The sequence below is a fragment of the Vanessa tameamea genome, chromosome 10, assembly GCF_037043105.1.
Source record: "Vanessa tameamea isolate UH-Manoa-2023 chromosome 10, ilVanTame1 primary haplotype, whole genome shotgun sequence".
In the NCBI taxonomy this organism is placed as follows: domain Eukaryota; kingdom Metazoa; phylum Arthropoda; class Insecta; order Lepidoptera; family Nymphalidae; genus Vanessa; species Vanessa tameamea.
This window is the reverse complement of record NC_087318.1, coordinates 4807422-4829072: the sequence shown is the minus strand read 5'-3', so window position 1 is coordinate 4829072 and position 21651 is coordinate 4807422. Positions and strand designations below refer to the sequence as shown.

The 21651-nt window shown below is 32.0% G+C and overlaps 4 protein-coding genes across 5 annotated transcripts; 1 reads left to right on the top strand and 3 right to left on the bottom strand.

The window, feature by feature from the left end:
- Window positions 1–660: 660 nt before the first annotated feature.
- Window positions 661–4389, bottom strand: LOC113399813 (uncharacterized). The gene is made up of 2 exons (XM_064216005.1): window positions 2073–4389; window positions 661–2002 (listed from the first exon to the last, which is right to left on the bottom strand). Exons 1-2 carry the CDS (start codon window positions 4387–4389, stop codon window positions 768–770), a joined length of 3552 nt encoding a protein of 1183 aa, XP_064072075.1. The 3' UTR covers window positions 661–767.
- Window positions 4390–6224: 1835 nt separating this feature from the next.
- Window positions 6225–9963, bottom strand: LOC135193461 (uncharacterized). The gene is made up of 2 exons (XM_064216004.1): window positions 7626–9963; window positions 6225–7549 (listed from the first exon to the last, which is right to left on the bottom strand). Exons 1-2 carry the CDS (start codon window positions 9961–9963, stop codon window positions 6291–6293), a joined length of 3597 nt encoding a protein of 1198 aa, XP_064072074.1. The 3' UTR covers window positions 6225–6290.
- Window positions 9964–11756: 1793 nt separating this feature from the next.
- Window positions 11757–13625, bottom strand: Mdh1 (Malate dehydrogenase 1). Of its 2 annotated transcripts, none has more exons than XM_026643761.2 (2): window positions 13334–13625; window positions 11757–12975 (listed from the first exon to the last, which is right to left on the bottom strand). In XM_026643761.2, exons 1-2 carry the CDS (start codon window positions 13334–13336, stop codon window positions 11983–11985), a joined length of 996 nt encoding a protein of 331 aa, XP_026499546.2. In that variant the 5' UTR covers window positions 13337–13625; the 3' UTR covers window positions 11757–11982. The 2 variants fall into 2 exon arrangements, with proteins under 2 accessions (XP_026499546.2, XP_026499476.2); XM_026643691.2 differs by lacking the exon at window positions 13334–13625 and adding an exon at window positions 13054–13158.
- A 1304-nt stretch (window positions 13626–14929) lies between these two features.
- Window positions 14930–21429, top strand: Bsf (bicoid stability factor). Its single transcript, XM_026627280.2, has 9 exons — window positions 14930–15243; window positions 15443–15627; window positions 15801–15999; window positions 16079–16397; window positions 16753–18315; window positions 18822–19058; window positions 19280–19426; window positions 19575–20301; window positions 20536–21429. Exons 1-9 carry the CDS (start codon window positions 15110–15112, stop codon window positions 20964–20966), a joined length of 3942 nt encoding a protein of 1313 aa, XP_026483065.2. The 5' UTR covers window positions 14930–15109; the 3' UTR covers window positions 20967–21429.
- Window positions 21430–21651: the final 222 nt, after the last annotated feature.

The following is a 21651-nucleotide window of genomic DNA, read 5'->3' as shown; positions in this document are numbered from 1 at the left end:
TACTAATTGACATAAGGATTCTACGATAGACAACATTCATGTAAAAAAATTTTTTAAGTACTCATCGAATCGTTTTCTCACTACCAAAACGTCGTAAACGCCGGGAATTTCCTGTTACTTACATTTGTAATAATATGTCGTCCCTATAAATTATACATCGTAGAAGTGACATCTTTTTCATCTCCAAAACTTCATTTGAATAATGCTTTATTAATTAACCCTTTCAAAAATTAGAGGTCGCAGTTTGCGACTTGACAGTGTAAATTGAAAAAATGGGGGTTGTACTCCTTCATTATAAATTAATTCAAAATCGTGTCAAATAACGAAACTGTTTGTACTCGTCATTTTTACTTTTGTTATTATAACCTTGACTTCTAAAAAGTACCATTTTTCACAAATCTTGACATATCGATGGATTTTGTTCAAACAAATCGCGAGTATGACTTCTTTTAGTTACAATCACTATATGTATGTGCAGTCAGAGTAAGAAAACCTGCGTCAGTTTTCAAATTAATTCCTTTATCAAGCCGTAAACTTTTGAATCTAAAGCACTACACAGACAACTGCATATAAAATTATACTAACATAGTATGATAACTTGGTTCAAAATAGTGTAACATCTTTGGACTATGTAATAAGATAACACCTCGTATAGACGGTTTTATTCTACATAATAAAAGTACATAGTTCTTAAGAGTGACATATGACATAAGTTATAAAATGATATAAAAACAAGGAGGTTAAATATTACTACATTCACCCACACTTTAATTTAAAACATAGTCTTGCAGTCGTGTAGGAAGTCTGTGCTCTCTATTTGATCTACGCAAAGTTGCTTCCTCTTCCATAGAATTGGATCGATTTCCTTCAGGTGGCAGCTCTTCGGTGGATTCATAATTAGAATCTGATGTATTATCTTCCCTTGGTGAATTTTGTTCTTCATCAATCGGTACCTCATTTTCACTTAAAACATCAAATTCTCTTTGACTTTGGCCTAAAGGTGCTAAATTACGATTTGAAACGGTAGTTTCTCTACCATCCGATAAACGTATGTGGGAATAATTTGGATTAACGTGTATTAATTCCACCTCTTCAACTAGTGGTTGATATTTATTAGTGCGATTGCATTTTCGCATAAGTGCATGCTCCGAATTTATCAACCAACTAGGTACTGATACACCGTTTGCTGATTTTCTTGTGTGTGTGAACATTCTTTCGTGTGGCGTGCAATTTGTAGCAGTACAGAGAAGAGAGCGGATAGAATGTAATGCTTGAGGCAGGGCGAGTTCCCAATTCTCAATAGACATGTTTTTCGAACGTAATGCTAATTGTACAGCTTTCCATAAAGTAGCATTAAGGCGTTCTACTTGACCATTACCTCGCGGATTGTATGGTGTAGTTCGACTCGTTGCAATGCCACGATTATAAAGAAATTCTTTTAAATCAGAAGACATGAATGCTGTACCACGATCAGAATGTATGAATGATGGCATACCGAATGTAAGAAATATTTCGTTTAGATTTTTAATAACTGTTTTTGAAGAGATATCGGCACATGGAAATGCAAATGGGAAACGCGAAAATTCATCAATTATTGTTAGTATATATTTGTTCTTCGTATTGCTTGGAATTGGTCCTTTGAAGTCTAGACTTAATCTTTCAAATGGAGCTGTTGCTTTAATTAAGTTAAGTCTAGGAATAGGATTCCGTACGTAATTAGGCTTTATTTCTGAACAAACACGACAAGATTTTATCATGTTTCTTATTTCTTCTATAGTGTATGGTAGATTCTTTGTTTTAATCCAATGAGCCATTCTTGTAACTCCAGGATGACATAAAGCTTCATGTAATGAAATCAATTTTGTGTGTTGTACTTGAGCTGAGGAACAAATACGTGATAATGCATCTGCAATGTCATTTTGCTTACCTGGCCTGTAAATTATATCGTACTTAAATGGTGCCAGTTCTAAACGCCATCTCTGTATTTTTTTCGTTTTTAATTTTATTTGTCAATTTGTTATTAAACATAAATGATACGGATCTTTGATCGGTTATTAGTCGAAAAGGTTTACCAATAAGATAATGTTTCCATTTTTTTAAAGCTTCTACTATGGCATAAGCTTCTTTCTCAATGGCTGAATGATTTTGTTCTGTTAGATTTAATGTTTTAGAAAAGAATGCGACAGGTCGACCATCTTGAGATAAAACAGCAGCAATAGAATGGTCAGAGGCATCGGTCTCGACAGTAAGTGGAAGACTATAATCAATTGCATACACAGCTGATTTAATTATGTCTGATTTTAATGATTGAAATCTTTGTACTAATTCTTCAGAAAATGGAAATATTTTATTATGAGATATAGCATGAATTCTTTCAGAGAAATTAGGTATCCATCGACTGTAATGTGCAAACATTCCAACGATCCGACGTTGGGATGGTAAATCGTTTGGTGGTGGTAAAGACGTTAGAGGTCGAAGGCGATCAGCATCGGGTCTTATAACTTGATCTTTAATATTATATCCTAAAATATTTATCGTTGTTTGAGAGAATTTGCTTTTATCCTTGTTAATAGTGAGACAATACTTTCTAGCTGCAGCTAAAAAATTTTCTAAATTTTCATTATGTTCGGTTAATGTCTTACCACAAACAGTAATGTCATCTAAGTAGGCAAATGTATCTTTGAGTTTTTCTTCTTTTAACACCCAGTCAATGATTCTTTGAAAGCTGGAAACGCCATTAGTAACTCCAAAGGGAATACGTCGAAATTGATACAGATTTCCATCTGCTTCGAAAGCTGTATATTGTTTTTCTTTAGCAAGTATCGGTATTTGGTGATAGGCATTCTGTAAATCTATTGTGCTAAAGAAAAAATATTTCGATACTTGAGAAATCATTTCTTCTATATTAGGAAGCGGATATGCATCTAATTGCGTATATTTATTTATTGTTTGTGAATAGTCTATAACAAGACGTTTTTTATGATTTTCATTTTTTGTTATTAAGACCTGAGCTCGCCAGGGCGAAGAACTCTCTTCAATTATACCCTCAGCTAAAAGCTTTCTAATTTCTTGAATAATAAATTGTTTGTCATCTTGACTAAATCGGCGAGACTTTATTGCTATCGGCTTACAGTCGGCAGATATATTTGCAAATAAAGGAACGGCAGGAATTGACGCTTCTGCTACATTACAAACTATTATCGGCTCTTTAGGCCCTCCAAAAGAAAATTCTAAAAATGAATGTTTTTCCAGTATATCGTGACCTATAATTAAATCAGCACAAAGGTTTTTTACAATCAATAAATTTAAGTCATCGTAATCGTGATTTCCTATTTTTGCTGATACAATAGTTTTTCCATCAACTAGTGATGTGAAATTAGTCGATGCCATAGAAATAGTTTGATTACTAGGCAATTTCTTTAATCCGCAAAGCTTAAAAAAATTATCATTAATAAAGCTCACTGAGCTTCCAGTATCAATTAACGCGTGTGCTCGAATTCCCTTTATGTAGGCAGGCAACGTTGCTTTTTTTAACGAGCTTGGAGAAGCAGCTACTATGCATGCAGATGATTCGAATTGTTTAATTGTTGCCGCATTATTACATATTTTACTGCGACAAACGTTAGCAAAGTGGCCTTTCTTACCACACATTTGGCAAGTTACATCTAGTGCAGGGCAATTTTTGCGAATATGAATACGGTCACCACAAAAAAAGCATTTCCGTTTATAATTAGTTGCTTCTGAAGAACTTTTTCTACTATCATATTCAGATGATTCTGGTCGTACAAACATACTATTATCTCTAGATTTATTATTTTCAATAGCATTAACGCTGATATTATACTGCTGAGAACTAATTTCTGCTCCCTCTAGAGACAAGGCTTGATTGTAAGCGTCATCGAGTGATAAGTCTAAATTTTCAAGGAGACGTTGTCTTATTTTATTAGATTGTATTCCAGAAATAAATGCATCGCGTATGTTATCGTTTCTATTTGTTTCTGCATCAACATTTTTAAAATCACAGTCTTTTGCTAATTGTTTTAATGCCTGTAAATAATTGTCTATCGACTCTTCAATTTGTTGTTTTCTTGTTGCTAGAGCATGTCTTGCAAAAATTATATTTTTGGGTTTTATAAATATTTTATCCAATATAGCTATTGCTGTTTCATACGTGGAACATTCACTGATGTATGTATATATATTAGAAGATACATGATTTATAAGTAAATCAAGTTTTTTATAAGAAGTCAGTACTTTTTCTGACATGTGAGAAAAATCAGAAGCCGATAGAAAACTCTCGAATGTCCTTTTCCAATGTTCCCAATGTTTCGCTGCAGAACTATTGGAGGGATCAATATCTAAGCGATCAGGTCTCAAGTATTTATCCATCTTGTAAACACATTAAAATATTATGTAGAATAAATTGTAATAAGATAACACCTCGTATAGACGGTTTTATTCTACATAATAAAAGTACATAGTTCTTAAGAGTGACATATGACATAAGTTATAAAATGATATAAAAACAAGGAGGTTAAATATTACTACAGACTACGTCTAGTGTCATATCAACATAAAAACTTTTTTATGGCCTAATTAGTCATTACAAGATTATAATTCAATTCAATTCAATTCTTAGTTTAATGGCTTTTAGTTGTGCCACAGGGCACAGATTATTTCGCCAATGTCACGTAGGATGGAAAAGACACGAATGAGATTGATCGGTATGGTTGAGATAACAAACTCAATTAAATTTTAAAGTCAAGTATAGTAGTAGTAATTTCCTTGTTAATCCGTAACCTAGAACAACACAAACATTAAGGGTTAATAATAGGATAAATTACAAATAATTGTTAGTACTCTAAACTATATATAATAAGATATATCACTCAATTGGACTATTCACAACTTAATTTTATTACATTTAATATATTTACACAAAAAAGAACAAAATGGACTAAACACAAACGTCAACAAACATTCAACATTTATAGGACGAGGAACTTTAGGAGGGAGAATGTCGTAAATGGAATGAAGAAGTTTAGGACAAAGGAACAGGATGTGGGTAGCGGAACCTTCGTCTAGGCTACATTCACACGGAAGTACATTTTTAAAATTTTTCGACCGAATTTCGCGTTTAAAAATCTGAAAAAAATCACTTCATACCTTTGCGTTATCCCCTACATTTTTCAATAATAAAACTTTCTTCTGTCACCTGGTTTTGTCTGCTTTTCTCTAATTTTTCGCCGTTTTTTCGCTATATCTTTTTATCCTTCCGACTTATCGTTTTTCGTTGTTCAGCGCGATCGTGGGGCCCTCCGTCCTGCATCCGCTGACACCTCACACTTCGGGATCGGCTTCTCCGTTCCGGAGATATCCGTCTAAAACCGGAAATTTTTGCAAATTTTTTCTTTGTTTATTTTGATTTTTTAAGAAGAAAATATATATATAAAGAACGGTTTATGGAGGTTTATTAGAGAAAGGAGTTCATGTTTTTTAAGCCGGACGCTCTTGTAGTTCCATTGAAGGACGCTGATTGGGACCATTGTGAAGGATGGAGAATAACTGACATAAGTCTTGAGCAACGTTGGACGGTAAGGGGATATCGTTACATGTTGAGATAATTTTTAGCATTTCTAAGAAGTTGGGATTGTTATTAAGAGAGTTAGGAGTGTTTTGGTTGAGAGCACAACCATTAGGAGCAGTAGAGGGACAATTACTAACGATCGATTGATGGGCCTGTTTATCATATCCTTTCCCAAGAGGTGATCTTGGGCGAGGAGTACTGATAACAGTCTTCCGATAGGACCTGGTAGTTGAAGGGATAGGTTGACTAGGGAGAATTGGAGAATATGTGGGAGGGGTAAACATCTCCTTTGCAATCTCTGCAAAGGATCTACATACAGGAGGAAGCCGAAGTGTCTGAATGGCGAATATACTCGTTTTTAATAAAATAAATAAGATTTGTTTAAATGAATAAATTTTACCATAATTACTATTAATTTTTACTATTTTATTTACTACTTCCGTCCTGCGGTTTCATCCCCGTTCCCGAAGATTTTATGTTTTCCCAGCATAAAAAGAATCCAATATGTTATTCCAGTATATATTCTATCTGAGTGCAAAATTTTATCCAAATCCGTTTAGTAAATTTTACGTGAAAGAGTGATACATAAATGACAAAACCATAAGAGAACTTGGCTTTAATTAACTTTAAGAATTGTACATAATAAAGTGACATTACATTTGACAAGATAATCGAATACTATAATTTCTTCATAAATTACACGTCATTCACCCCCTCTAACATTTTCTAACACGCAGCTATAATCTTTTAAATAATATGGAGTTCGTCTTGTCCTTTCGGATCTCCTAAGATGTTGATCCTCAGACGTACTCGGCGTCACAGATTGCATCTCCTGAACATCAATATGCTCTGCATTTATATTTCGGTCTTCTGAGTCATAAAAAACATCTACGATCTCTTCTTGTTCTTGCTGTCTTTTTGTAGTCGAATTATTTAATTGTTCTTCTAAATTTTGATCTATGTATTGTTCTATTGGAGTGGGGAGTGGAGCTAAGTTGCGATTTGAAACTGTTGATTCCCGCCCATTTTTATGTTTCACAAAAGAGTAATAGGGGTTACTTTGTAATAGTTCAACTTCTTCAACATATGGATCGTTTTTATTGCGTATATTTTTTTTCATTAGCACAGGTCCAGGAATTAACCAAGAGGGTAACGATTCTCCATGAGGTGATCTACGAGGATGATTAAATAGTCGTTCGTGTGGAGTTGTATTAATTGGTATACAAAGAAGTGAACGAATTGTATGTAAGGACATTGGTAGAAATTGCTCCCAGCTTTCAATTGGCATTTCTCTTGTGCGAAGAGCAAGTTGTAATGTCTTCCACAAAGTACCATTGAGACGCTCGACTTGACCATTTCCACGTGGATTATAAGGCGTTGTTCTGCTACATGCAATCCCCAAGGAACTTAGAAATTCTGTAAACTCTTTAGAAATAAAAGCAGATCCTCTATCACTATGAATATAAAGCGGTGTTCCAAAAGTGTAAAATAAATCTTTTAAACATCTTATAACAGTTGCAGTTGTTATTTCCTTACAGGCATATGCAAAAGGAAATCTACTGAATTCGTCGATTATTGTTAATAAATACTTATTTGGAGTATTCGATGGTAAAGGTCCTTTAAAGTCAATGTTTAATCGCTCAAAAGGTGCTGTTGCTTTTATTAATTGACCTTTAGATTTCATAAACCGAGGTTTAATTTCTGCACATATTTGGCAAGACTGTATAAGAGATTTTATATCATTCACCGAATACGGTAAGTTTTTCATGCGAACCCAATGCATCATTCTTACAATGCCAGGGTGACAGAGGGAATTATGCAGTTCACGTAATTTATCGACATTCATATGAGCACACACTCTTGATAAAGCATCAGCAACTGTGTTTTCTTTACCCGGACGATAAATTATGTCATATTTAAAACAAGATAATTCGAGACGCCATCGTTCAAGCTTCTCATTTTTTTATTTTACTGAAATGATTTTGGTTAAACATAAATGCAACAGAGCGTTGATCTGTTAAAAGTAAAAAATGTTTACCAATTAAATAATGACGCCATTTGCGAAGACTCTCTACAATAGCGCATGCTTCTTTTTCGATTGAAGATTGGCGTTGCTCTGAATCTGAAAGTGTTCTAGAAAAAAAAGCTATAGGTCGCCCCTTTTGAGATAGCGACGCAGCAATCGCAAATTCTGATGCATCAGTCTCAACAGTAAGAATATCATTATCATCAATAACGGCTAAAGTTGATTTTTCTATTTCTGATTTTAATGATACAAAGCAAGTTTTTGCAGTATCATCAATTGGAAAAGATTTAATGCCAATCAATGGTTTTATTTTTTTTGAAAAATTATTGATCCATTTTGCATAGTGAGCGAATAAACCAAGTGTTCGTTTTAATTCACTGTTATTCGTTGGGGGTGGCAGGTCTAATAATGGTTTTAATCTATTAGAGTCAGGCTTGACAGTATTATCTTTAATATTGTATCCAAGCAGATTAATAGAATTGACACCAAATGTAGATTTTTGTTCATTTAAGGTTAAATTATACTTTTTCACAGCAGCCATAAAACAATTTAAGTTGTGATCATGATCACCTTTATCCATTCCACAAACTGTAACATCATCTAAATAGCAAAATGTACCTTTCAAATGTTCTGTTTTAATTATAAAATGTAAAGCTCGCTGGAATGCTGCTACTCCATTTGTAACTCCAAACGGTATTCTAGTAAATTGATATAGATTGCCAGAAGCTTCAAAAGCAGTAAACAATTTTTCTTTTTCTAATATTGGGATTTGATGGTAGGCACTTTTTAAATCTATTTGACTGAAATAATTATATTTTGCAACTTCAGATACTACATTTTCTATATTTGGTAAAGGGTATGCATCTAACAATGTAAATCTGTTAATAGTTTGCGAATAGTCTACTACCAAGCGTTTTCTGTGAATTCCTCCTCCAGCAACAAGGACTTGGGCACGCCAAGGTGAAACGCTGGGTTCAATAACTCCGTCTGCTAAAAGCTTCGAAATTTCAGTATTAATAAAATCGCTATCTTCTTTACTATATCGTCTAGATTTTACCGCCACAGGCTTAATATCAGATGATAAGTTAGTAAATAAAGACACTGGTGGCACAGATGCATTCATAACGTTACATATTTTTAAAGGCTCTCTGTTACCTCCAAATTTAAATTCCAATTTCGAATGATCTTTTAGTATGTCATGGCCAATAATGATATCTGCACAAAGATTGTTAACTATTAGAAGTTGACGTTGTTGATAAATATGATGTTGTAACTTAACTGTAGCATGGCACATTCCTTCTACGAAGGATACATGAGTCAACGATGCTAAAGTAATTATCTGTTTACAAGGTTTTATTTTTAAATTCATTATTTGTACTAATTTCTTATTGATAAAACTGACGGAGCTTCCTGTATCTATCAAGGCATCAGCGCGTATATTATTTATAAAAATAGGTACGGTAGCATTTTGTAAGCTACTAGGCGATGCAGCTAAGAAACTTTCATGTGAATAATGTAAGGATGTGTCTGTAGTAAGAACATTTACAGTTTGTTGATTACCGCTTCGACAAACCTTAGCAAAATGGCCTTGTTTAGAACACAGTTGACATGTGACTTTAAAAGCAGGACATTTTATTCTTTGATGTATGTTGCCACCGCAAAAGAAACAGCGTCTCCGTTGTGTAGTAGATACAGACACATTTTGATTAAAATCATTTATATTATTAGAAAATGCATTTAGTTGCGAAGAATTTGTGTTACCAGCAATTATTTCTGAATTTTTTTCTGCCGTTTCTAATGATATAGCTTTATTTAAAGCTTCATCCATAGTAATTGTAATATTTTCTAAAAGACGCTCTCGAATTTTCTGAGAACTTATACCTGCAATAAATGCTCCTCTAATCGTTTGTTGTTCGTGTTCTTCGGCAGTAACATTTCGGAAGATACAGTCATGAGCCAAGAGTTTCAAAGCTCGTGAATATTCGCAAATTGTTTCTTCCGGTCGCTGTTTTCTTGTAATTAGTATGTGCCGTGCTAGAACTTCGTTTCTAGGTTTTATGTAGATACTATCAAGTAATTTAATAGCATCTTCGTAAAATTTACAATCACGAATATATGAAAAAATTGTTGGAGCTAAATGATTTACCAACAACATCAGTTTCATAGAGTCAGGAGTATTAGTGGAGATTTCTTCTGATAAAAAATTTGTAAATGTAAATCGCCAATGAGTCCATTTTAAGTCCGAATTGCTAGAATTCGGTTCTATGTCAAATCTGTCAGGTCGGAGATAGCGAGACATTGTGCCTTGTGAAAATGAATGTGTAGTATCGACAGAATCCTCTTGAGACATATTAAAGTTAATTAAATTGATACATAAATGACAAAACCATAAGAGAACTTGGCTTTAATTAACTTTAAGAATTGTACATAATAAAGTGACATTACATTTGACAAGATAATCGAATACTATAATTTCTTCATAAATTACACGTCAAAGAGCAACAAACATCCATCCATACCTCAGAGAAATCAGCCAGATCCATACACACAAACTTTCGCGATTATAATATTAGTAGATTTTATGAGAGACAAGACAATGTCCTAATCTCCGATGTTACATGAGCATTAACGAAAGACTATGAGGTTTCGTGTAAAGTTGTGATTATCATACCGATTGACGGTTTATTATTATAATAGCTTTTAAACGCTATTATACTCTTTGCTAGATGCGACTTATAATGACATTGCGACGCAATATGTCATACTCAATCGGTAAAGCAGGTTATCGCTCATACTGAGCACACGAAAATAGATCTTAAGGTGACAAACTTTTTCTTACTCTGACTGTACATTAATAGAAAGATTAGACATTTTTTTGTGTTAAGGTGGAATCAGACGGTTAATTTTTTGTTCATTTTCGTGTTTCATTTTGCATCTTTCACTCAAAGTGACACGTCTAAACACAAAGTGAAACAAAAGTGCCGAATGAATTAATTAGTGAACTAATCCAACGACGTTGGATCGGTTCATTCGGCATCTTTCATTACCACTCCGAATTAACGAAAAATGAACAGTCTGAACACAAGAGTGAACGTTCACTCGGATTTAGCCATTTTGAATTTTGGCCTCGAACGCGGTAACAGACGTTCGGTACGTCAATGGAGAAACAAGTAATAGAAGTTCTTCAAATTTACTGTTATCCATTCGGAGATGATTGCAATATGATTCTGGATCTTCATCAGCTAGTTCTCTCAACAATGTATCTGAAACTCCAAATATATTTCTTCTTCCAATCCATGGTCGAACCCACCACCGTCAACGCTTTTTTTCCTTCTTTTTTTTAGCTCCTTGGAATAAGTTTAATTTGTGATCATTTGGATGACAAATTAAACTTATTTCAAGAGACACGACTTCATTCGACGTTATATTGAAAGAAACTACGGATGAATGTTCTTTTTTTACGTCATTCCAGCTAAGCCGTGTGAACATGGAAAGAAAAATGAATCATTCACTCAAAAGAACATTCACTCGAATGAACCGTCTGATATCACCTTTAGTTACGCGATGTTTTCGAATATGATTTCGGTCACCCTCGAATTTAAATCTGGGTAAATACTAGATTTAAAAGCTGATGATGAAAGGGTGGACAAAATATTAAGAAATCGAATCTAAAATAGGTATAATATAAAAAATGTATTCTGTTATTTCTTCCTCATAACGGCTATAACTCATTTTAAGCAGCATGATTAGAAACTCCTACTGTATTTAATAAACACAAACATATATAATACAACAATGTGTAACACGTCTTCATATCTTGATGCGCTTGGCTTGGCTTTTAAAATGAAAATTCTAATATCAAGAGGAATTCTGTTATCGATATCAACAGTCATTTTTTTATTCTTTATTATCATGAGCAATCTTAACTTATTTTTATGACGCAAATTATTATGATTACCTCACTATCATGTTATAGCAAACATGATAATTTTTTCTAACACTACAAAGATAAGTTTTATTGATAGAATTGATACACTTATATTTTATAGAATATTTACATGGAAACTGAAATAACGAATGAGTTTTTTTATGTACATATTATACTGTCTCATATGATATTAAAAAGTAAAATATTTAAAAAAAGAAAATTGAAAAATGCTTTATTGTGGAAAAAATGTTTATAAAATAAAATTTCAATTTTTACATACATTTAGAGATCTACACCATGTGTACAATAAGAAAAAATGTAGGTAACAAAAACGATTTATTGCCAATAATATCAACATTATCTTTCTCTTTATAAGTCTCCCTATATGATAGTTCTACATAATATATAAAAAATTTGTTTCTTAATTTTTATAGTATTCAATTAATCTTTGCAGACATCTAAAGCATCTTGCTTCTCTTCGACTAATTCCTTTCCTGTAAGATCAAGTTTTTCACGTGCAAAATCTGAGATAGTCAAGCCCTGAACAATCTTCCATTTGCCATTGCTAACAGTAACCGGGAATGAATATACAACATCTCGAGGCGTTCCATATGATCCATCAGACACAACACCCATGCTCACCCAACGGTCACCTGTACCAAGGAACCAATCCCTCATATGGTCAGAAGCAGCTTTAGCAGCAGACAACGCAGATGACATTTTTCTAGCAGCAATTACAGCAGCACCACGCTTTTGTACTGTGCTTACAAATGTTGTTTTCAAAAATTCATCATCATTTATAGCTTTAGGGACAGATTTCTCTGCACCACCAATTGTAACAATAGCATTAGATGCATCAGGGAATTGAGTAGATGAGTGGTTACCCCAAATAATTACATTTTTAACATCTTTTACAGGAACACCTAGTTTGGCAGCCAACTGTGATTGGGCACGATTTTGATCGAGACGGGTCATAGCGGTAAAATTTTCTTTAGGTATTGAGGGTGCATATTTCGAGCAAATTAAAGCATTCGTGTTTGCGGGGTTACCCACAACAAGAATTTTTACATCCTTACGAGCAACTTTATCAAGTGCTTGACCTTGTTCCTTGAAAATGCGTACATTGGCAGAAAGGAGGTCTTTCCTCTCCATACCTTCTCGTCTTGGCATGGCACCAACAAGGAATGCTGCAGATACATCCTTGAAGGCTTCCTCAGGATTAGCAGTTGGCAAAACTCCAGCAAGGAGTGGCAAAGCACAGTCTGCCAATTCCATAACAACACCTTCTAATACCCCCATCATAGGAGCTATATCAAGAAGATGAAGATATACAGGCTGCTCTGGACCAAAGACTGCTCCAGAAGCTACCTGGTATAGAAGGGAGTAAGCAATTTGACCAGCAGCTCCTGTTACAACCACTTTGATTGGTGCCGCCTGCAATTGGAAAAAATTAACATTTAAAAACTTTAATATGCATACAAATATTTTGATTACTATAACAAATACCTATACCATTTCATGTTTAACAACCACAGTTGTATCGACATTAAATTTTTCACCTGTTCCACAACATAAAAAAGACATAACGAATACGTTCAAAAATTTTACTTTTTGTAATGAAATAGCATTAAGATATTATATAAATATAATAGTAATCACTATTTAGATTTACAGATAATCCCCACTTTAGTTTTTGTTATCTTATTCAATTGTTTAAATTAAATTCCAGCTCCAGTTTTTTTAAATAAAGGTCAAATCAATGTCAGCATAGTTATGATTTTGTAACACTTACCATTTTGTTAAGTTTTCACGTTTATCTTCTAAAATAATTGAAATTCTGTAAGAAAATATAAGTAGGTGTTGTTCCTGTATTTGCCGGCTTTTGAAAGAAGAATATTTCGTTCTTAAAACAAAACCGGTTACTTCCGTCTCTGTACTCTTCTGGAATTCTAACTTCACTTCGGTCCTTCAAATATTAACCAATAGTGTATAATCACAGATTGTTGGTATGTACTGGATATTTTAGTTGGTACATACCTATATTCTTATATTATATTTTAGTATATAATCTACCTCTACATTATCTATGACTAGAATTACGTAATATCTACGTCTACAATTAATATAAGAATTGATATAATGCAGTTTCACTGCAAAATTAATGATGATAAAAAATGATCGATTAATTAACTTAAGAAAATGATTAATTATAAACAGTATTTTTAGAATTCAGTTTTATTTTATAGCAGTAAAATAATTTTAGCATATTTACATAAATATGAATAAAATTTTAATAATACAACAAATTTTATTACCATTAAAAGTTTTGTTTTCTCATTTTTCTAGCCTCTAATGTATCATACAATGTATTTAATTTTAGTATTTGCTAGAAATCAACAAATTATTCATAGAGAATAAGTTGTCAATCAATCTTTAGAGTATGCGTCAGTGTTGCATATCAATAGTCCACTATCGATAGACCATCGATTAAGATAATAATTACGAAGTAAAAGTTCTCGGAAACAATGAACATTTCCTTGAATCGAGGCCCTGATTTGACATTGAATATTGTGAACCAAGATCAAAAAGACGTGTCGTCAGACTGTGCTGTAATATTTAAAAACTGTTTTAAAAATGATTTGATGAGAAATGAAAATTTTCGTGCCTATTACATGAAGAATTAAAATATATTCCAATGCATGTGGACACGTGATTACTCGAAAATACTAATATTTAGCCAGTTGAAAGTTATACATTAAAGTTGAGATTTTTTTGAGATATTTAATCGCAAATTAAATATTAGTTTTTTCTACCAATTACAAACACTCCGTATTAATAATATTTATAGATACGAAATGCAGTATTTGGACTTACTCGGAACGCGTTTTAGGACATAATAAAATTATTATATAAATTCTACACTTCTACCAAAAGACACTATTTTTAAGCTTGAGGGTATAATATATAAAGTTTTTTTCATAAATCGAAAAAAAAATGAACAGCTGCAACAGTGTGGCTTATATTGGTTCACTTAATGCGTATCACAGATTTAAACTCTTCTCTTTTTACAAAGTAACTTATTCTCTTAATTGGCGAAAATTTATTTAAACTTTTATAAATATAGTGTCGTTACTTGGCGTCATAATTACTTATCTTAAGAAAATAATATTATCGAAAAATTAATGGCAAGCACAAAACCATCGATACCATCGATATTGTTAGATAGTTTTGGTTAAAACTAGTAGTTTTTTTGCAATACCATCAATAGTATCAATAGTAAAGCTCATGGGGAGCTATCGATACTATTGCTTTTGTCTTAACTAGCGATAGACAATCGATTGTCTATCGAGAGTGGACTATCAATATACAGCACTAGTTTGCATTGCACACTGTGAAGTGTGAACAGAGTTTGAAGTTATGAAATGACATAACTAAGTAACCTAAAAATCTTATTACTTTATTGAGTGTGAATTGCAATCTAATATTAATGTAAAAAGTATTTGTTAAAAGATCATTTCAATAGATTTGAAATCATATTCATGATCTAATATTTTATACATACATTACAATGTCGTCTCTTTTACGATCAACCAAATTCGTCCGATACTTTACTGGTGCGGCAAGAACATTGATAATAAATTCGTCTAAAACTACAGATGTAAATTTATTAATAAATTCAAAAGCTCTAAGTGCAGCAAACAAGTGAGTCAAAATATAATTTTAATATTTATGTTTTATTTTTCTTACATTTATTTGAATACTAATAGTAAATTGATTTTTTAAATATAAATTATCATTGTTATATAAGGATTATTTTCGTAATATATTAGTATTTCTCGTAAATGATAATCTATATTAACTTATACACACATATTGCTCAAAAACGTTTGTTTAATTCTAGTGTATTATTACGAGATTATGCTACAAAAAAGAAAGAAAGTCTCGAGCCATTGCTTCAAAAGTTAGATTCAGAAGTTAGACGGTATGGACGAATTACAAAGAGGGATATTGATGAAGTATTTGATGAGCTCCGAGCAAAGAATGATATCACCAGTTCACAGTCACTATTAGTTATTAGATGTTGTGGTGAGTCTTTAATACATTATTTTAAACTTGTATAAATAAAACTTTAACAGTTTTTAATGCAAACCTGTAATGAATAACTAAAATTTACCATTTCATATTTAATAAACCATAATATTTTATGTTTTTAAATTAAAAAATGTGTTCATTACATTAACACCATCAATGTTATATAGGAGAACTTGTACCTGAGGAATTACCGGAACAGAGGACACTATTAGTACAGAAAATATGGAATGTATTAATAGAGAGAGGAGTGCCTATGGATGTATCACATTACAATGCATTATTGAGAGTCTACATTGAAAATGAACATCCTTTCTCTCCGGCTCAATTCCTAGAAGAAATGGAAAAAAAAGGACTGCAACCAAATAGGTTTATATAATTACTATCTTATATATGAATATTATAAAATTGTTTTTTTTCCAATAATCTACTTATTTCTGTTTTTAAGAGTCACATATCAGCGTCTTATGTGGCGTTATTGTCAAGAGGGTGATGTAGAAGGTGCAACCCGAGTACTTGAAAAAATGCGAGAGTTAAATATGCCAGTATCAGAACCAGTTTTAAATGCTTTAGTCATGGGTCATGCTTTCCACGGTGATACAGAAGGAGCAAAAGCTGTATTAGAAACCATGGCAGGAGCAGGTCTGAAGCCATCTAATCGTACATATGCTTTGTTAGCATGTGGCTATGCAAAACAAGGTGATATAACAGGTGTTGAGAATGTTATTACAAAAGCACAAAATGAGGATAATGAATTAACTGATAAAGTAAGTAAATAATTAATTTTATATCAAACTTGTACAAGAACAAAAAATTTTGAAATCTGATTCTAAATGACTAAATAGTACCAAGTACGAACATTAATACATTAAAATATTTAATTGTGTATGAAACTCGGGATAATAACTTATACATGTTGTCATATACTTATAAAAAATAAGTTCCTAGGATTATATATTACTTTGACATAACTCATATTAACATTTTTATATTAACATTATATATTATAGATTATGTTTGTTGTTGATCCAGATAGTAGATATACATCTTAATGCATATTCTTATAACACTATTTGGTATAATATTTACTATCAATAACCTGTGTTTAATCAATTATTTCAGGATTTATTGGATATTATAGAACAATTAGCTCTTGGTGGTCATAGAGATAAGATAGATCAGATATTTCCACATTTACATAAAAGTATAGGATATAATCAGGAAGTGTGCAATCTTATTTTTAAGCTTCTTAATAAAGATCAAGAAGAAGTGGCCAAGGAAATGATGAGAACAATGCCAAAAACAACTTCAGTAGATGATACTAGGTTTAAAGGAGCATTCTTTGTAAAACATTTATTGAAATTAAATAAACCCGTGGAAACAATAATTCAAGCATGCAGAAATTTACAAAGTGAAGGTCTCGTACCAAGTGCCATATATATAGCAACTGAAGCAGCTTTACAGCAAGGACGGTCAGAGTTGGCCCAAAAACTATTCAAAGAACTTCAAAAGGATGGCATGGAAATCCGTCAACACTTTTACTGGCCACTTCTAACCCAGAAAGGAAAAGAACGAGATGAAGAAGGTCTTTTACAAATTGTACGAAATATGACCAATGAAGGATTAGTGCCTACTGGAGAAGCACTCAGAGATTATGTCATCCCATTCCTTATTGAAAAAGATACACCTCAAAATATTATAGTAAAACTTCAAGTTGCAAATGTACCAGTTATTCTTAGTGCAAGAAATGTAATGATAGAACTTCTGGAGTCAGGAGATATCAAGTCAGCAGTTGAAATAGCTCTCACTTATCGCCCCAGAGGCCAGTACTCATTAATTTCAAGACCATTATTGAATGCATTAAATAAAACCAAGGACATAAAATCTTTTGTAAATATACTTCATGTTACCAGTAGCAGTATCCAGACACCCCAAGAAGATGTTTCAAATGATGACGTATCTGGTGATGACAATGTAGATTGCAATGAAATTGGTCGCTTAGTTAAAAATGCAGTTAAAATTGTAGCTAAAGATAATTTAACTGAAGAACTCTTAACAACAGTTTTGGGCAAAGGTCTGAGGATAAGTACAACATCCGCAGAAGAAATAGAACAATATCTGGGCAAAAATATGACAACAAAAATTTCAGAATTGCTTTCGCTCTTAACATCACCTGACTTAGAAATGGCGCCTGTTGAATTTCTTGCTCGTCGTAATCAAACTCCACGTACTGCAGCACAACTAGAAACACTCTTAGGACAAGTTATAAACAAAGATGGAAATAACATAAATCGCTTAAGAAAACAGTTAATTAATGCATATATGAAAGAAAAAAATATTGAAAAAGTCAATAGCTTAGCAGAAGAGCTAAAATCTTTACCAGACTTTGACTTAAACCTATCAACACTAGTGCAACTATTTGAATTTTACTGCGAAAATGATGAAATTGATAGAGCTGAACATGTGAAGACTGAGATCACTGCTAAAGATCCAGAATTTGTATTAAATAAATATAAGAAAGTGTTGATGGCTTGTGCTTATGTTCGTGCAAATAGATTTGAAGAAGCAATTCAGTTTTTGCAGGATAATAAAATATCAGGTGAAACTGAGCCATCAAGTTTTCTAATTAATTCTAAATCCTGGCAAACGTTGAACACTTTGGCTGAATCAAAAGATATAGCAAAGGTCTGTTAATATATTTTTAAATTATTCTACTCTTTATACTTATAACAAAGGTAGGTAGGTAATAAAATGCATTGGTAAAAATAACAAATATTTTTTTTGCATAGTATGAATTCAATATACCAAATCCCCCAGGTCACAAGTATTTGCTACAGTTGCTAGTATGTTTCTTGTTTTCTGCCATCCTTATATCTATTTAGCATCGATTCCAAAAGCAAATTGGTCACGCCATTTCGGACCTCTTTATATACGATTATTATATAATATCAGAAATATTAAAATATAACAAATAAAACTCTACATTGTCTATTTCACAATAAAGTATATTTATATATTTTTAATGATCATCAACTTTCTCAAGCTGTAGTTTACAATACAGCTGTATTTCTTGATTAGTTTTCATGAGGGTCAACAGTATATAATAAATAATTACTCATTTTTGTGTCACTGTTTAAATTATTAAGATATCACATTCCTTACAATTTAAAATGTATGTTATTGCTTTTTAGGTGAAGGAGATGACAAAAGTATTAATAGAAAATGAATATATTGCACCCAATAATATTATCCTTGGACCATCAATCAAAGTACATTTATTAAACAATGATATAGAAGGAGCATTGAATGAGTTTGAAAATTGTTGCAAGCAATATAGAAGTACCCCCTGGAAAGGCGAATTAATGAAAGCTCTTATTATGAAAGAAGATGCAACCAAATTGCAGTGGCTTGCTGACCTTAGTACACAGGTACATTGATATTTTATATCTGAAATACCTCACTGTCAAGTAAGATCTTGAAATTATATATATATATATATATATATATAATACATTAAAAATATGCAATAAATTCAGATACATTTCATTAAGAATACTTTTGTTTATTGATTTTTTAAAGATCCTTTATTATTTATTCATGGCTTGATATTATATAGGCTTGGCATTAATATTAAATGTTTTATTTATAGATTCATGGTGAAGTGAACATCCTCCATGACTTAGTACTAGCTTTCGTTGAATGTGGACGCTTACGCCAAGCGCGGCGCATTTTGGAAACTCCTGGACTGCAAACAAGACAAAAACGTCTTAATGATGCATGCCAGCGATATGTTGAGGTGATTATTGATTCCCCATACAATTTTCAAAAAATATTATTTATACTTAATTTGTAATTTACAGTCATTTTCAAAGTAAGAGTAAATTACATTTAACAATTTTACTTTGTACTCAATATTATAATTTACAAAAATATTGCATTTTTAGGATGGTAAATCTGAATATCTTGAAGGACTACTAGAAGCAACAAAAGAGCTTTCGCACATTGATCGCTCAAATATCTTCTATCATTTATTGGTAACTTATTGCAAAGCCAATGAAACTGACAAAGCATTGGGCCTTTGGACGGTACTTCAAGAAGAGGGAGAAATTCCAAGTGAACAATTTCTAAGCTACCTGGGTAACCACCTAAAATCTAATAATAGAGACATTCCATTCGTAATGCCTAGTACAGGTGTGCAAGCTGAACCAAAAAAAAAGGATACTGTATCACAAAAGATCACTACTCAAAAAAGCCAGAAAGAACCAGCAAAAATAACAAAGAGTGAGATCTCCAATCAAATTGAAACTTTAACTAAAGAAGGAAATACCGCCCAAGCAATGGATCTTACTCTTAATCATATAAAAGAAGGAGTTATGCCAAAGTCAAATGTACTTAAGTTTCTCTTGAAATCTTTAGCAGAAGAAGGTAATGTGGAGAAGATAAAACCTTTGGGAATTCATCTTAGTGAGACCATGAAGCGGACTGTGACATATGATGATAAATTAACACTAGCTACCTTTAATAGTGGAAATGGTGCAAGTCATATGGATAATGTTTTGAATATGTTAGAAACAGCTAACACTAAAGAGGAAGTGGAAACTGCTCTTAGAAAATTCCCCCGAAGTAGTGCTCTAGCTTCAGCTGTACAGGACAGTGAAATAGTTGCTAAGTGTAAGTATTTTCTACCAGACAAATATTATTCTTAAAACATAAATATACAAAACATAATAATTCTTAACACATAAGTATACAAAAACAATTATTAAAATGTAGTCAAAATAATAATTGTTTGTAGGAAGCAATTCATAAACAAATTTAGTTATTTTTTTTTAAATATGTATATATAAGTAAAGCTATAGGAAATATGCGAAATGTAAAGGTCACTAATTTTTATTTTTTATACAGGTCATAAAATTGTCGAGCTGGCTGCTTCCAAAGGTTATATTATACCTGTAAACTTATTATGGATAGAATACTTATTAGCTGGAAAGGATAAAGAAGCCGATTCTTTATGGCAAAAGTATTTGAACAAGTCATCTGTCATAGTTTTCAGGCGATTACTTCAAGAATGTCACTTGAAGAAACAACCACAAGTTATAGAGAAAATGATCGAAATATTAAAAACAAATAAAGATCTTTCATTGACATCCCTTGGTAATGCGTACTCTAGACTGATTAATTTCTATATGTCAGAAAATAAGATTGATAGTGCAAAAGCAACTTTAACTCGGGCTATCGAAAATGGTATTACAAAGGAACATCTTAATCAATCGACTATCAGAAAATTAAAAGAAAATTTGGAAACTGCTGGACAGAAATTTGACTTTTCAATATAGTTTTTTAGAATTTTTCATAGTAACTTTAGTATATAATAAAAAACGATTAGTCATACACTTTCAAATTAAACATGTAAAATATGTCTACTCATTTAAATACTAACAACAGCCAAAATTGCCGTCGTTTATTAATGTTTATATTACTTTATTATAAAACGCCATGTGTGTACTAAGGTTTACAACTGTTTCTTTAAATTTTAGTCTTAGATTATTTATATTTCTAGATACAGTATCGCACTATACAAGAGCTAAAACAAAAAAAAATTTTCGACTCTAGCTTCGACTGTCTATCTAGATATAAATAATCAAAGATTTTCGTTTTAAATTTTAAGTATGTATGTCAAACAAAAGATAAAGAATGTGTTGCTGAAATTAGAATAAGATCCCTTGTTAACTGAGTATTGAGTATTGTATGACGATTTAGAAAATAAATTTAATTTAATAAATGATTAGTTAATTAATATCATGATATTTTATTTTATGACTTTCTTCTTTATTTATATATAAATATTACAAATTTCTTGAACTTCGATACCAGAATACACTGTATTATAAAATCTGTTTGATCATGACTCAATGAGCTGCTGCTCATTCAGTCATCCCTTTGGTGCAGTATGTTAAATGTTTTGCGGTGGATATTTAGTATACATTTTGATAGTTATTTTTAAACAAACATTTAACGTTT

Coding starts and splice junctions, on each gene's coding strand:
- LOC113399813 (XM_064216005.1), bottom strand. CDS start 4,389: ATGGATAAATACTTGAGACCTGATCGCTTAGATATTGATCCCTCCAAT. Junction 2,003..2,072: donor ATGGAAACATTATCTTATTG/GTAAACCTTTTC, acceptor ATTGACAAATAA/AATTAAAAACGAAAAAAATA.
- LOC135193461 (XM_064216004.1), bottom strand. CDS start 9,963: ATGTCTCAAGAGGATTCTGTCGATACTACACATTCATTTTCACAAGGC. Junction 7,550..7,625: donor ATGGCGTCATTATTTAATTG/GTAAACATTTTT, acceptor CAGTAAAATAAA/AAAATGAGAAGCTTGAACGA.
- Mdh1 (XM_026643691.2), bottom strand. CDS start 13,125: ATGTCTTTTTTATGTTGTGGAACAGGTGAAAAATTTAATGTCGATACA. Junction 12,976..13,053: donor TGGTTGTTAAACATGAAATG/GTATAGGTATTT, acceptor TTCCAATTGCAG/GCGGCACCAATCAAAGTGGT.
- Bsf (XM_026627280.2), top strand. CDS start 15,110: ATGTCGTCTCTTTTACGATCAACCAAATTCGTCCGATACTTTACTGGT. Junction 15,244..15,442: donor GCTCTAAGTGCAGCAAACAA/GTGAGTCAAAAT, acceptor GTTTAATTCTAG/TGTATTATTACGAGATTATG. Junction 16,398..16,752: donor ATAATGAATTAACTGATAAA/GTAAGTAAATAA, acceptor CAATTATTTCAG/GATTTATTGGATATTATAGA.